We start from the raw sequence: 16,448 nt of genomic DNA on the forward strand, positions 1-16,448 counted from the left end.
ATTGTCATTAACATTTGAAAAGATGCTTTAGCCACTTTGGAAAGTTGGCAATCTCTCAAAATGTTAACATAGAATTACCATAAGATCCAGTAAGTCCATTCCTAGGTATAAACCAAGAGAAATGGAAACGTATGCCCATGCTAAAACTTAAGGCAGGAATAAACAGCATTATTCAAAATGGTTGAAAAGTAGAAACAACCCAGATGTCTATCAATGAATGGGTAAACAAGTTAACAGTAGTATATCCATATAATGGATGATTATTCAGCAATAGAAAAGGAATGAAGTACTGATACATCCACCAACATGAGTGCACCTTTAACAAAAGAAGCCAGTCACAGAAGACCACATATTATGTTATCCTACTTACATGAAATTTTCCTAATAGGCAAAATCCATAGAGACAAAAATAGGTTAGTTGTTGGTAGGGGCTGGGGGAGGAGAGAATAGAAATGATTGATATGGGGTGCAGTGGTGATGAAAATATTCTGGAATTAGTGGTGAGGTTTGTACACATTTTGAATGTACTAAAGACCACTTAATTATACACTTTAAAAGGTGAGTTTTATGGTATAAAAGTTAAATCTCAATTTAAGAAACACTAGGCAGAAAATTTCATTTTACAGAATATTTAGTATCTAAAATATTTGTGAACAAGTACTACAAACAACTAAGTTCAATACCTAGATTCTACATAGCAAGTAGTCAAATTAGCTCTATCATTTCTGTAGAATGAAGCACAAAGTAGAAATTCACATGGAAAACTTCACAACTGCACTCACAGGTAAGGAAATGAAACACAAACATTACATCTCTTCAATCAGCAAAAATTTTCACATGACACACATTGCTTTGGGCATGGAACATTCTTTAATCTTTCTGAAGGACTGAATGGCTAACTGCAGCAAGTATTATCAAATAGTTCACATTCTGGAACCATTTTAGGAAAAACAGGAGAAAATATGTATATAGGGAGGTTGTGGAAAAAATACAAGAAGTTATTCATGAACACATTATATAACAAGGGAGAATTGGGAGTAACAAATGACCAATGTAGGGAACAACTAAGCAAATGGCACATGAACTGTGGCAGCATATGGATTATGCACAATGAACAAAGCTCCATAAAGAAAGAAAAGCATGTGTTTTGCACTCTTGTCACAACCATGGAGAACTTGAGTCCAACCTAGGCTCTAGTATAAAGATGGAAAGAGGAGTTGGGGTAGGAGTTTGGCGTTTAATCTTCATTTGATTCCTTTTTTTCCCCTTCACCCTTTCTCTTTATATCTCTTTAAATGAGGAATGATAGAGGATATGTCTGTAAACAAGAACAGCTAATACTGCATAGGCACACAGATTTTCAGATAGACATTAGGAGAGAATAATCGGACCCTTGGAAAATGTGACAAACGTCTTCCTGGGTTCCCAGAGTCCAACAGCCTTGCCTCTTTCATGATGTCCAATAGAGAAATGGGATTCCACAGTGATCATCTGAGTGGCAAGAAATTGGGTGCAAACTGAGTGCAATTTAGACAAGTTTTCTAATTGATTTACTTATGAGGCCCAGCCAACACTCTCAAGAACCATAGTTCATTAATCCTGGTATAAAAATATTTCATACCAATCAGTCTGCTTGTTTTTCCTCTAGGCCTCTCAGGTCCTCAAGACAGGGGAGGATAGAATGAGGGGACACTTGCCCTGAGGGCCTAAGGGTGGGATCTATGCCCCAGGAACATCTTAGGGTGTTAATTCATGCAAGGACTTATTCAGCAACAGCCATATACTTCCTCCTCTGAAATCCACAGCACGTCACCAATACATGTATTCTCTTAACCCTTGGCTTGCCAAATTTGGGTACCTAGCTTGCTTTTGCTACTATTCCATGGTCTCCACTGCTCTCTTATTCATTGTATTCCCTACAGCAGCTGGAACGCAGTTGGTGTTCAATAATGACTGCTGAGTCTAGGTGCTCAAGATACAAGGCTTGGAACCAGATGACAGATGCAAGGTGTTGGGCATTCAGTGATGCCCCTGGCCGCCCACTGGACAGATGATCAGAGGTTTCATGTTTTTCCCTTTGTCATGTGTCCCAGGACTGAAGACAGGTTTAAGAGGCCCAGAGAAAGAGAAGCCAGTGAATGTGTAGATGGGGGATTTGGTTGTCACATTGTAAAAGGAAATATCTCCAGCCTTGTAGTCCAAGAAGATGCCCACACGTCTGAGGGGCTTCCTTATCTGCAGGTGGGTTGGGGGAATGGTGGACACCTGGTACTTGTGTTGCTTCATCATCATCACCACCCAGTAGCCCCTGTCTGGTGATAGAGTCATGCTCCCTTTCTTGCTTGTGGATGCCTTGCAGATGCCCAGGACCCACGCTGTCTTGTCTCCCACCTCCACTTCCCAGTAATGGTGGCCAGAGAGGAAGCTTGGAGAGCCCAGGGCAATGATGCAACTATCAAATCTTTCCGGGTTGTCAGGCAGACAATCCCACTTGTTTCCAAGTCTCACACTCTTCAGGTCATCAGAGAAGATGAGGTTGGGGTGGGCAGTTTCTGCATCCAGAATCACATTCACTGCAGAAAGAATTAAAATACCTAACTGGGGGTCTATGGGCAACATCCCCACAGGGTTCTCCCCACCTGCAGGAATCCCGGGCAGGACCATTCTTTTGGAACACACTGGGTATCAGCGTAGGTACCCAGCAGGCCGAGACCACTTGCCTTGATCTGGGCACTTACCAGCATGTGCCTGTGCGCCAGTCAGTTCTGAAACTATAGAGGAAAAGGAGACAGGGAAAAAGTCCTGAACATTCCCATTCAGAGGGGCTGAATCTACCCTGACCCCCACTAGAAGGAAAGACAAGGACCGCCCTCCCTCCCGACTCTGCTTCCTCTGTTCGGATATAACCCCATTCCCCTCCAGCACCTGGGCCTGCCTTGGAGACTGTGTTCTGATGAGTTGGCCCAGCCCACAAATACTGCACAGATGCTGTGAAGGTCTGCATGATCTGTCTCCTGCATCTTTCTCTCTTGTAAATCATGCCCATAAATCAACAGCATAAAGCAATATCATGATCATCCCTGGCCAGCACGTACTCACACTGCCATACTCACCATGGAAAGTCTCCATTTCTGAACGCAGGGTTTCTGAAAGGAGAAAAGGAGCTGGAGTTCGGCTCCCTGTCTAGGGGCAGACCAGGGGGCTGAGCAGACATGGAGAAGGGATGTCAGGGGGCTCTGGGCTCCATGGATCTCAGGGAGGAAGCAAACAGGCGCCCTCCATCCTCCCCCAAGCCCACCTACCCAAGAAGCACTTCATTCTCTTCTCCACAAACTCTGACTTCTGGTAGAGCAGGTGGATCTTTTCTTTCAGCTCTGGAGGGGTGGCCCATGGCTCGGGGACTGTAACCATCTTGGCCCTAGAGACAAAAGACGACTGACCATAGGGACCTGGAACTTGGGGGTGACCCAAGCTCCCATGAGCTGGAAGTGAGGTGCAGCCTCCGCAGGGCACATCCAGCCAGCCTGGGCTTCGCCAAGGAAATCCTCCCTGGCCTCGGACTCCAAGACACGGGTCCTCTGCACCTTGGTCTGTCAAGCATTCTGTTTCCTCACTTCTCCAATAAAGTACGTTGCTTGCTTGCGTACTCAAGAAAAAAATACATCGGTCCTCAACTTTGGCCATAGATTGGACATCACCTGGGAAGTTTCAAAAACTACTGATAAGAAAAGCACAATGAGCTTTAATAATGGCCTTAAAATGGTGCTGATACTGGAATGTTCAACCCAGAATTATCTATGTCAAAGTACACTTCCTTAGTCTTTTTCTATTGAAATAAAAATGAGCATCAATGAGAAAAAAACAGTGAAATTAGGATGGCTGTTGTTTAAAAAAAAATCAAAAGTAACAAGTGTTAGCAAGGATGTAGAGAGATTGGAAGCCTTGTGCATTGCTGGTAGGAATGTAAAACAGTAACCACTGTGGGAAATAGTATGGTGGTTCCTCAAGAAGAATAAATATATAACATATCTCCTGTGTTTTTGGCAAACATATATGGTACACATAGAGTTACTTTGTGATGTAGCAATTCCACTCTTGGGAACATCCCAAAAGAATTGAAAGCAGAGACTCAAACAGGTATTTGTACACCAATATTCACAGCAGCATTATTCACAGAAGCCAAAAGGTGGAAACGACTCTAGTATCCATCGATGAATGAATGAATGAATAAACCAAATGTGGTGTATACACATGGTGGAATATTATTTAGCCTTGAAAAGGAATGAAATTCTGATATTCTACAACATGGATGAAGCTTGGAGACATTATGCTCAGTGAAATAAGCCATATACAAAAGCATGGACATTGTATGATTTCCATTTGTGTGAGGTAGTTAGAATAGTCAAATTCATTAAAGACAAAAAATAGAATGGTGGGTGCCAAGGACCAGGGGATGGAGCATGGGGCATTGTTGTTTGATGTTATGGAATTTACATTTGGGAAGATGAGAAAGTTCTGGAGGTGGATGGTCAGGATGGTTGCACAATAATGGGACTGTACTTAATGCCACTAAACCATACATTTAAAAATGGTAAATTTTATGTTATGTATATTTTACCACCACAAAAATAAGACATAAGAAAAACACTGATGCTTGTGTTACACTCCTAAAGATTTGGATTTGTATAATCTGCCAGGTCCAGGATGTTGGGATTTTGTTAAGCTCCCAGATGATTGTAATGTCCAGGCTCCTTGCTCCCCTCCGCTCCCCTCCCCTGACTGCCGGGCTTAGCAGCTCCGCTCCTGGGAAGTGCTTCCCTCCCGGAGGCCACAGACACTCTGCAGGAAGACGCACACCACATGGGCCCTTAGGGAGGTTTCCTGGGAAGCTACCCTCACCATGACCGGCTCTGCTCTTTCTTTCCAGTCTTCAACTCCATGCTCTCCCTCCTAATCATGCTGTGATTCTCCCTCCACAAATCTGGAAAGGCCTTAGGAAGCTGCAGGAGACAGGAGGAGCCTGGGGAAGGGCCACAGCATGTCCTCCCCAAATGCTTTCTTCACAACACCTGAGGGAACACCAGGGTACCAGGGCACTCTCAGTACCTGTGCAAGGTGACTCCGATGTCCTAGGAGAGAAGAAAGGGAGGCTCTTTATTGCCAGTGTCCTAGAGGTTGCACTGACTTCTGGCCTTTCCTCCTGGGCCCCCAGCCTGAGTGTCAGCAAAACTGGGGCACCTCTCCCCTAATGCTAATTCTCATACCCCAGTGTGGCAGCCTGTCTGGGGCCTGCATCAGAACTGTCCCCAAGCCTAGGTGATCTCTTCTAGAAGATGCCAGGGTATCCCCTGGATGCTGGGCCACTCTGGGCTCCTGAGTATTTATCGAAGGGGTCTGGGCACAAGAGGCCTTGTGGGTCACCAAGACCAAGTCCGACTCCCCACCGCAAGGGCCTCCCTGACTGGCGTGGGCAGAGCTGAGAGAGCTTGTTATCTTTCTGGGCACAGCGGGCAGAGGAAGGTCAGCCACACCCACCTGCATAAGCTCCCACTCTGGCTGGCACTGCTTGGCCTCCAGTTCCCCAATCAGTTCATCAAGATGGGCGATGTTCCGGGACACTCGGGTGCCGTACGTCTCCCTGACCTCACCAATGGTTTGGCCGAGCTCTTCCATCCAGGCCACAAAATGCTGTTCTTGCTGCTCCAGCAACCAGCACAACTGTTCCAACTGGTCCCAGCCTCTCTGCCTCTGGGTTTCAGTTTGTTTCTGGGGAACAAGGGATAGGTTGGTTTAGGGGTCTGTACAGTAGGCAGACGTGTGATGGAATCCCCAGAAGCCCACCTCTTAGAGGAAGGTAAGAGGCAGGCTTCCTCAGCCTCTTGGAGGCCTGGATTCCAGAGCAGAAGGCAAAATGGGCCAGAACCTTCCAGAACAGACTGAGGGTGGCAGGGGCTGACTCTTGGATAATGCCCTAAAACCCCTTGTATTATAGGTTGAGTTGTGTCCCCTCCAAAATTCACGTGTGTCCTAAACCCCAGTACCTGGGAGTATGATCTTATATAGAAATAGGACTATTGCAGATACAGTTCTATAAGATGAGGTCACACTGGAGCACGGAGACTTGTACGCAGACACACACACAGGGAGGATGCCGTGGGAAGCGATGCAGAAAAGACAGACATCTATTTGGCTGAGGAGAAAGTCCGGGAACACGTCCTTCCCTCCTGGTGCTCAGAGGGAACCAACCCCACCGCCTTGATTGCGGACTTGTGTCCTGTGAGAATAGTTTTCTGTGGGTCACCCGGTCTGTAGTCGTGTGTTAAAGCAGCCCCAGGACTCTAAGGTACCTGCTGTCACCTCCCATCCTCGAAAGGTAGTGTGAGAATGGCGTGTGCCTCGGGTCATAAACGGACACAGCTCTGGCCAGCAAGGTCCCCGGGGGCAGACTTCTCTCTCCGCCGCCCACGGAAGGGCCGGCCTGCAGGAGGTTCTCAGGACGGCTGAGTGGGGTGGTCAGTCCATGTACTTGAGTGCACGTGAACTTGACTTCCACCACCCTTGCACACTGGTCAGCCATTAGCTCCATTGTCACCCCCGTCTCTCGTCAGTAAAAAGCTGCTGCAGTGTGGCGGAGCGGCCCTGGGGAACCTTTTGCTTCTTCCAAGGCAGGAGAGGCCCTTTGGATCCACTGACACTGGACTTAGTAAGTCTCATAATTTTGGGCCCAAAAGGACAAAATTAACTCTCAAGTCCCTTGAATGAAAAATATCTCCTCACCTTTTATTGTTGTTGATGATGGTGGCAACATTTTTTTTTTAAGAGGACAAGTCAGTTGTCTTGTTCAGTGGCCTATATTCTAAAATTTTCTGATAATTTTGCTCATGATTAAATTTAGGCTAAGCATTTTGGGCAAGAATACCAGATACTCAATGCCATGGCCTTCCTAGCGTATCCCACAGGAAGGCAAAGATTGTCCAGTTTCTCCATCACCATTTTTGTGATACTAAGATTGGTCATGTGGTTAAGGAGGGGGTCTACCAGTTCTCTCTGTGCTACACATCATTTCCTTAATTACTTAGTAATTCAGGGAGTGGTACTTTAAAACTGTGTGAATATCCTGTTCTCTAATGATTTGCCTCCAAAAATTTTAGCATCCTTTGTTGATCCTTGTTGATCCCAATTCCCAATTGTTCTATTGGTGTTTGTATAATGGACATTTTCTAATTCAGTTATATCTTCTATAGTTGTTTTAGCTGGCATTCTACTGGGAAGGAGAGTTTTCCTTCCTCTTCCCTACAGTTAAAAAAAAAAAGTTTTTTTCACTATTGAAATAAAGAGAAGTCCTGAAAACAGTATTTCCTCCCCACAGGGGCCATGTTGCTAGGAATGTCCCCAGGGAAGGCTGGGTCCTCTTGTATCCCTGGGCTTCCCTGAGTGGTCCAGGCTCCAACCTCACCTCCTGGAGGGGGCGTCCTGGACCTCTGCACCAGCCACAAACTCTAAGCCACCTGGGATTATAGGAAATGGTTTTCATTTTGCTACAATGCAGGAGCCTCCCAAAAGCCAGACCCTGGGCATTGCCAGCCCTCGCCACTCTGCCCTGTGCTGCCTTTGCCTGTTTCTGATTGCAGTGTGCTGGGTCTCAGAGAGGGAGAAGGGATCCAACCAATGCAAAGGCGTCAGACAAAGCAAGGCTCTGTGCGGGAGGCCACTTCGCCTGCAGAAAAACGGAAGCAACTTGTGCCTCCAAGAGGCTGGCTACCAGCCGACCGAGAAAGGCCGGTAAGTTGTACTTATGAAGTCTGTGTCACAAAAGTACAGTTTTAAGGAAAATGTCTACTTTCGCCATTTGAATTTAAAAGTGATTTTTGTGGGAAAAAAATGGACAACATGCATAAAAACAACACAGAGGAGTATTTAAAGTTGAGAAGTCTTTCCTTTCCTTCCCTCAGTCCCATCCCTCAGTGCAGCCGCTAGCGTTAGTTTCTCCAAACCATTTTGTGGTGAGCATGAAGCACCGGGACAGAGTCCTGGGAAACGCCCCCCACCTGGCCTCCCTCTCCAGGCTGAGCTCATCCCTGGACCCCATTACCTCCCTGCATCCCAGGAGCAGGAGGTTCTAACTGTGTCACCAGCTCTGCTCCCCTATGAACCACAACCGATCGGGCCCCCCGCTCACTCTGAGTCCCTTCCCTCCTCCTGCAGGGGTGAAGCCAGGCAAGAACTGGCCACGGAAGTGGGGTAAGGGCCGGCCTTACCGAAAAGTTTGCTGTCTTCTTATCCCCCTGAGACCTCTGCTCCTCCCCAGATCTTCTCAACTCCTTCAGATGCTCTAGCTGCTTCTGAATTTGTTCCTGGGAAAAAAGTCAGTTGTTGAAGCTTAAACGTGGCTCCTGCCATCTTTAGTTGGTGCCAACTTTAGAGGGGAAAATCTTCCTTGGGAAGTAGAGCTAAGAATACTCCAGCCAAGAACATGGGAAAGGGTGCCCAGGAGAAAGGACGAATGAACCCATCACACCAAGGGAAACAGAGCCAGGAGGTGGTGAAAGAGATTTTTAATGGCCTTCTGTGAGCCCCTGGATTCAGCTGCACCTGAAGCCATTCTCCTGGACCTCTGAGCTACATGAACTGGTAAATTCCCGTCGCTGGCCCAGTCTGTATTGTGTTTTTACCATACAAAGCCCTAGAATGCTGGCTAATGCTCCACCCTGCCAGGGTTGTTGGGAAAATGCAGCAAGCCCCAGTGTGTTCAAGTGCCCCCCAGAGAAGGGCCCTCAGGCAGGAAGCCCTACCTTGTATTCCAGGGCAGCCTCCTCGATGGGGCGCACTCGGTGGCCCCGGTGCTCCTGGCTCAGCCTGCAGATGAGGCAGATGGGCTCCCCGTGGTCCTCACAGAAGAGCAACTGGACCTGCTTCATGTGCCGCTCACACTGTGGCAGGGGCTTGGGGCCCAGGCTGGCCATCTGCAGGCCCTCTTGCCGCTCGCGGCCTCCAGAGCTCTTCCCTGGGAGAGAGGCCTGGCACCTGGGGCAGCTGGTGGAGTGTCTGCCTGAGGCCTTGGGATCCTTAGAAGGAATGGAGCAGCTGCAGGAATCATGCACACATGAGCCACCAGCAGGGCCTCCGCCTTGGGCATGAAGAAGAGGACCCGCAGCCTCGTCCTGTGGCCTCCCTGGGGACAAGACAGTGGAAAAATCTCCTCAGTGACAAACCCAAGGGGTGCTGCAAGGGACAACAGGACAATAGAGACCATGCCTGAGATGCGTGAGACCTCAGCCACTTCCTAGCTGTCCTCCCCCAACTTCCCTCCATGAGGCAGCAAAGAAGCCACTGGAACTGAGGCCTAAGGGCTAGATCTCATGGCAGCCTGTGACTTGGAATCTTGAGCCTTTATCCTAAAGAGAGTCCATTTGCTATAAATTCTATGTCTGCCTTCTGCACATATGTGGATCTAGCAGGTGATACTCTGGCCAGTGTTTGCTTTGCCACTTAGAACCACCCAGGCTGCTTGTGACTGGAGGGGAAGCTCCCAGGGGGCGGCAGCTCCCTCATAACTGGACCCCCAGCTCCTAGCCGAGTTCTGGCATGTGGTAAGCATTTGGGAAGGATATGTCGAATGAGGAACAAATGGCCCACTGCTCACGTCCAGGTCCAGGAAGCCTTAAATGGAAGTAAAGAAGGGGACTTTATAAGGCTGAAGGGTGTGGCCCACCATGAGGACAAGCAGCTCTGCCCCAAGAACATAGCACAGCTTCTTAAAGCAGAAATGACAGGAGATCCAAGAATAAATAGAAATATGCTCAATCCATTAGTCCCCTCTACCTCCTCTCTCAGGGTCCCAGAAATTCATATCGCATCTGTGAGACTGGGAGAGGCCCAGTATCCATGCTCCCCTCCTGCCTTTGTGATAGAATTGATTGCTGTCCGTATAGCTGCTCTCCCACCCCAGCACTGCCCTCCCCCAACCAAAAAAAAAACATGCATTTTTCAACCTTCCTTGCAGTTTGGTGTAGAGATTTGACTGCAGTCTGGCCAAAAAGATGTAAATGAAGGCATTCTTAGCAGCTTCTAGAAACGTCTGAAAACCTTTCCTAAGTGATGCTATTCTTTGTCCCTCCACCCTGCTGCCTGGGATGAGAAAGCCCCTGTCAGAGACCACAAGCTTGAGAGCAGACTTGGCAGAGTAGAAAACTAACAGGGGCCTGGGGTTCCGGCCCGTGGAGCACCACAGGCATCCTGGGTCACCTGTGCATCATTTATGTGAAAGAGAAACCAGCTTCTGTCTTATTTCAATATGTTACTTCGGCATTTCTGTCAATCACAACCTATCATAATCCTAATTTCTGCTTCCTAGTAGAAGAGACCAAGGATTTTAGCCGAAAGCTCTCCACCCTGCCCAGAGAGAGGCGGATGGCGGACTCTCGGCCCCATGGCACACTGTCAGAAAGGGGATATTTTTACCCAGTCATTCAACCTGGGGTCCGTGCGGCCCTTGAATTCTAAAGAAGGACTCAGAGTATCTAAGAACTAAGTGATATTTGATGCAACATTTTGGGAAGATGAGAATATATATGCATTTTTTTCAGGGTTCACAACCTACATCAGATTCTTAAAGGGTTGGGAACCCAGGGATCCAGTGACGTAAATACAATGGGGATAAAAGGAGGTCACCTTACCTAAGGATGCCAGGGCTCTATTCTGTGGTCCTTTCTTATCTGAAGATGGAGGGGCTTCTGGATTTGAAGCATGGAGCGTACTGCCTACCACCTCTCCCAAGGTCTCAGGGGACTCCGAATTCTCAATTCCATTTTTCTTCAAAGGTGTGGATTCTGGATGCTCCCAGGTCTTCTCTTCAGCCAAGGATACATTGGAAAGTGTGTTCCTGATGATGGAATGTTCTGGATCCCTGGAGCCTTTCTCTGGAGCCACAGTAGCCTCTATGCTGGCGGTGGCTACTGAGTCTGGATTCTCTCTTCCTGTTTTTTCTTGAGGCAGAAGAGTTTCTGGATTGTGGGGGTCTCTCTCTCCTGCAGAAACGGTAAACTCAAGACTTTTGGGTCGCCTCTTTCCTGAAGGTAAATATACTTCAGATATCTTGGACTTTCCTCTCCCCAGAGACCCAGTTAACAACCCACTGGAGAGTCCTTGGAGCCTTCCTGCAGAGCTGGCGTTCCTGCGCAGTCTGACCTCGGGATTGCTCGCCCTGTCCCCATGCAGCTTGCTGGGGACAGCGCTCCTCCGGGAGCACAGAGTCCCCGGCCTGGCCCCTGGCTTGCCCTGCGCATTCAGGCCCTCCACGGCCCTAGGGTCTCTCCGTTTGCCCGGAGGCTTCTTCTGGGGCCCCCTTGCGGCTTCCGGCTGGCTGGCTAGCAGGCTGGTTGCCCCATCACCACTTTGCCCCCGCCTGTCACCATCCAGGCCGTCTGGTATCCTCATGCTCTCGGGCCTATTCTCCCCAGAGATACAAGACGTTGCTGATCCATTCGCACCACTTTCTTGTGTTGGATATTCTGGAAAGACAAAGAGGCACAAGGCATGGAAATGTCTGGAGGTCAGGGCCAAGGGCTGGGGCTGCGGGGAGAGAGAATCCCCTCTGAAGCTAGAAACACCCAGAATTCTAGGCCACAGCAGTCAATCACCATTAAGTAGAATCACACTAATTATCTTCTCTGTTTCTCAAATAGTGCCTTTGTTTCCAATATGAGTGCTTACCCAGAATTCTCAACACATAAGATAAATAAAAACCCCAGTTTATTGGCATTAATTCGTGTGTGATTATAGATGTGAGCCTTACTTATGAAATGAGTCGATAAAGAAGAATCAACATATTTGATCACAAAAATTCAAAATCAGAGGTTATGAAGAACACTTAAAACGCCAGAAGCTGTTTTTTTCTTTGGTTTCATGAGGTGAAGAAAACCCTAACTCACAAGGGTAAGTCACTGTAAATGGTAATTAAAAAAAAGAAAAAACAGCTTGCATGGACATTTCAGGGTGCTGGTAGATTAAGCAGAAATGACAAGCATAATTCCAGGTCTTTATAAAAGGTTCAAGTACATTGTGAGCTATCACACTGGTGGCCTCCAGTATTTCAAAATTTGGTTAGTGATACATTTTAATATGAGTTTGTTAGTTTTGTAAGTTAAAAAATTTACTAAAATTTGAATCAACTATTTGCTAATATTCTAAAGAATCTGTGAAATAGCTCCTGGGATATAATTTGAAAACCATTACTCTAATAAAGAAATGAAAATAACCTCTAATTAGCACCTTAATTTTTGGCTTAAATAAGCTGTTATTAAAATTACCTTAAGGTTGTTTAAAACTTTGTAGTTGGCTTCTTTGGAAAACACAAGTTACCAAAACTAGCTCAAGAACTGGTGGGAACCCCTGAAGATGCTAATAACAGGATTTGAAGACACAAAAAAGGAATTTAAAAATTTTCATAAAATCACACCAGACTCAGACTGAGGTGTAGTTCTTTGAAAGAGCAGAGGATTTTTGTGTTATTTAAATGGTTCTACCTCATAGAAACACATGGAAAGCATTTCTAATGTATTGTTAAAGTCTAGAAATAGAAGAAAAATTCAAACACCAAAAAATTTTAAAACTGATCACATGTTAGCTCCCCCCAAAACTTCAAAAAAAAAGTCTTTGAAAGCAGAAATCAAATAAGCCACATTCTTTGATCATAGCACAATAAATTCAGAAAGTTAAAAGTGTAGCAAAAGAAGAACAAGGAGAAGGAGGTGGAAGGAAAAAAGCAAAGAAAGAAAAAAAATGAAGGAAGGAAGGAGAGAGAGAAGGAAGAGGAAAAGGAAAAGGAGAAAGTCCTCTTGAGAATTTTTAAATACATTTGTAAGATGTGTTAAAGAACTCAAAACTGAAATTAGGTGGATAACGATGAGATTACCTATCAACCCTGTTAATATGATGGGCTAGCAAGCCCTTTTTGCTCACCCAATGACACTTGTCTGTACAAAAGTGTGCATCACAAACATGAGAGCAATTCTCTGTGAGCCAGCCAACTCCTGCCTTTCCTGGTCCTGCCCCAAAGTCAGAATCTCACCTGTTTTTTTTTGTAAGACATTGGGAGCCTTGGTTTTCCTAATCCAGCTCCGAGGACCAGAGCAGAAGAAGGGACTTGTTTGGCCAGAGTCACTGGGTCATGGTACACCTGGGATTCATAACCCCCAAGTCAAAACACGCTGGGCCAAGCAAGTTCCCTCATACACTTTTCCATCCCACCCGAGGAATGACAGCAGTTGCACTGGGAGGGGAGGGTTCATGGGTCCTGCTTACCTGGGCTGACGGCCCTGTGGAGCTCCTCTGCCAGGAGGTGCTGGTTGATGGCCCTCAGGACCTGCAGGGTCAGCCGCACAGCATACCCCTCCCCATAGTGGGTAACCATCAGGGTGGCCAGCTTCACTGGCCTGGCGGTCTGGATCTGGCCCCGGGGGATCCGGGAGTGCTCCTTCTCCAGGCTGGTGTTCTGTAGCTTGAACTTGAACTTCTCAAAGTCGTAGGGCACCAGTTCCTCCAGAGAGTACAACAGGTGGTCACTAGGGGTCTTGGCCATGGTGTTGACCAGGAGAGGCCAGAGCCAGATGTCTGGCTTCTGGGAGGAGAAAAAGTTCTGTATCCTGGAGCCCAGAGGGTGAGTAAAAAGGCGCGGGTTGTGAAATAACGGAAAAGGCACAGGAAATGCTCTGTGCTTTGGTGGGAACGGAGGCTGTGCATGTGTGTGTCATTGCTGGCTGGCGTGCCCTCCTGACAGATGCAGTGGCTTTTCCAGCTAGGAGGGCGCAGGCCTTGCCTGACACGGGGTCCTCCAGGGCCCCAGCCATCCGCTCCGCAGGCTGGGCTGCAGAGCAGTGAGGCTGTGCGGGAGGGGCTGGGGTTGGATTCCAGACTCGATCCTTGGGCAGGCCTGCAGATGTTTCCCTCTCTCCTCCCAGGATATAGGGGGCGGGGGTGGGAACAGAGCCCCTGGTCCCATGCTGGGGAGGACCATGAGGGGCTGCCCCGCTTTTCTCCTCTAGACTCTTGGGGTTTTATTGACCCTCCAGAGCCAATGGCTGGGGAGTGGGGCACAGCAAATACAGCCCTGCCGGCTTTGTCCTTCCCTGGTGAGGGCAGGTGAGGCCAGAAGGGGACTGCCGGGAGACATGCCCCGGTGCGGCCCCTGTGGACGCACCTCCAGGTGTCTGGTACTTCCAGCAGCATGAAGGCCTCACAATGTCCTGCCTGGCAGCACCACTCTGATCTGTTTGTTCCCGGAGCTGATTCTGCCCTGGCTTCCTGGGAGCGCATCCCAGAGGGAGGGTGCCGGCCTGTGCACGCTTACGGAACACGTTCTGGACACATGCCAGGAGGGTGGACGAACAAGGATGAAAAAGGCATCGGTGTCTTTTGGAGCTCACCGCCCAGGGTGGGGCCCCAGAAGTGGCTTGGAGGCTAATAGAAGTTGGAAGCTGCCTCAGTTAACTGCTTCTGTCTTTCCACATACCCTGGTTTTTATCCCCAACTTTTTGAAAAATTTCAAACCTACAGAAAAGAGGAGAGCATAGTACGCTTATATGCTTTTTACCTGGACTCTCCGGCTGTTTGCATTTTACGATATTTGGTGATAACCGCCCTCACCCCACCCCACCCCCGCCCCCGCCGCATACTGTCATCAGTCCTTATTTCCCCAGGTGTCCCAGTGATGCTCTTGACAGCTTTTGCTTTCAACCCAGGGTCCAGTCAGAGATCATGCACTGATTTTAGTTGCCGTGCCTCTGTGGTCTCCTTCCATCTGGAACTTTAACACTTCCCCTGCCTTTTTTACTGTTTCAAGACCTTAATGTTTTTGAAAAGTCCATTCCAAGCAGAATGTCCCTCAATTTAGATTTGTGTGGTTGTTTCCTCATTGTTGGACTGAGGGTACAATCAGGCACCCTCAAGATCTCTCCATTGCAAAAGGACATTTTGTCTTTATAATTAGTGAGTAACCTGAGCGTGTGGAAACGTCTCTTTCTCCCAGAATATTTCAGCCCATGGATTTAGCATTCAGCGATTTAGTGGTTATCCTTTCTTAAATGAATTGCTACAATGGTGATTGCAAAATGGTGATATTTCTATCACTTAGCTGGCATCATTTGCATTTCCTGACGTAAGCTTTCTGTATTTCTCAGGGAATGTTTGACTTACAGATGTTTTCCTGGTCACACAGCTACCCTCCCACAGTTACCTGCTTACTCTGTGCCAGGCACAGCTGGCTTTGCATCCATTACCTCCAAAAACCTCTGTGACACCCTTGGGGGCAGGATTCACCATCCCCAGGTACAGTTGGGATGAGTGGTTCAGTGACTTGCTCCGGGCCAGCATTCAAACTCACTCTATCAACCACTTGGCATAGTCCGTCCTTGCATGATAATAATTTATCGTCTTACTGTTCATCACTGATTGTGGATGTTATTTTCTCAGCTGACCAATTGTTTACTCGGTGGTGGGTTGTGGAATTCCTTGATTCTTGTCTTCTGGAAGGAAAGAATTCAGTCAAAAGATGGAATAGAGAGTGAAAGCCGCAGGGGGTTTTTATTTAGCAAAGAGAAAGTTGAGTGCTCCAGAGACACAGGAGAGGGCTGATCCTGAGGGCAGTGCTCGCGGGGTTTTACACTCTGTCTTTATGGGGTGTATTTGGTTTCCTCCCTCCCATTTGTCATTCTCACACTTATCTTTTGGATCACCTGTTTCCTCCCCTTCAGCCTCTGCACGAGTTTGTATTCATCATTTTAACCTTGAGTGTCTAAGAGAAACCCAGGGCGGGGCCAACACCGTGCTGTAAATGACAGGATAATGATATTAGGAAGATCTCTGGGTCATTAGCAACAAGGTCTTCCTTAAGTATATGCTCCAAAACTGGGAAGGTTCCAGTGACCAGTATTTTTGCTTATCAGTTTGGGCTGAACTGCCAGAGGGGTGGGTCTAAGGGAGGCAGGGCGGCTGGTGGTCTACCCTCCTGCTCCCCTCGGCCTGCCTGCGCTAACACAGTGCGGCCCCAAATGGGCCAGGCGGACCACAGCCCACGGGTCAGTCACAACACTGGTGCCCGGCCGGACAGCCCGTGTGTGGCCTCCTGGGATCAAGGCTTTTTGATGAGTTCTTGTTTGCTGAATTCATCTACTGATCAACTGGTCCAGGTGCTTCATATTTTACAGAGTAAAACATCCATTTTTCTGGATCCTGCTGAGAAAAGAACCCAAATTTGTGCATATTTGTGGTGCGTCAATTCTCAGGTTAGGCCAGAGGGAGTTGACTGGGGTTGTCTCTGGAACCAGGACCCGCAGGAGATTCCAGAAGGTGGTAACCCAGCTGCCTCCAGGCAGCCTCCCACTGCTGAGACAGAGATGATGAAACTGTGCGGTGACATGCAGGGTCCTGTTTTCTTGGGGTACTTGACCCCA

General features: G+C 47.9%; 1 protein-coding gene across 1 annotated transcript; it reads right to left on the reverse strand.

The window, feature by feature from the left end:
* Positions 1–169: 169 nt before the first annotated feature.
* MEFV (MEFV innate immunity regulator, pyrin) lies at positions 170–14,441 on the reverse strand. Its single transcript, XM_036920369.2, has 10 exons — positions 13,303–14,441; positions 10,677–11,510; positions 8,793–9,172; positions 8,259–8,354; positions 5,536–5,766; positions 5,107–5,129; positions 3,303–3,418; positions 3,114–3,146; positions 2,739–2,771; positions 170–2,573 (listed from the first exon to the last, which is right to left on the reverse strand). The coding sequence occupies exons 1-10, from the start codon at positions 13,577–13,579 to the stop codon at positions 2,020–2,022; spliced, it is 2,577 nt and encodes an 858-aa protein (XP_036776264.2). The 5' UTR covers positions 13,580–14,441; the 3' UTR covers positions 170–2,019.
* Positions 14,442–16,448: the final 2,007 nt, after the last annotated feature.

Source organism: Manis pentadactyla, chromosome 10 (genome assembly GCF_030020395.1).
Source record: "Manis pentadactyla isolate mManPen7 chromosome 10, mManPen7.hap1, whole genome shotgun sequence".
Classification (NCBI taxonomy): Eukaryota; Metazoa; Chordata; class Mammalia; order Pholidota; family Manidae; genus Manis; species Manis pentadactyla.

Bases quoted from the DNA above. Each gene is read 5' to 3' on its own strand.
- MEFV (XM_036920369.2), bottom strand. From the start codon at position 13,579: ATGGCCAAGACCCCTAGTGACCACCTGTTGTACTCTCTGGAGGAACTG. The intron at 5,767-8,258 runs GTAAGGCCGGCC...CTTGTTCCCCAG, and splicing joins AGAAGACAGCAAACTTTTCG to AAACAAACTGAAACCCAGAG. The intron at 5,130-5,535 runs GTGGGTGTGGCT...CTTCTCTCCTAG, and splicing joins CAGAGTGGGAGCTTATGCAG to GACATCGGAGTCACCTTGCA.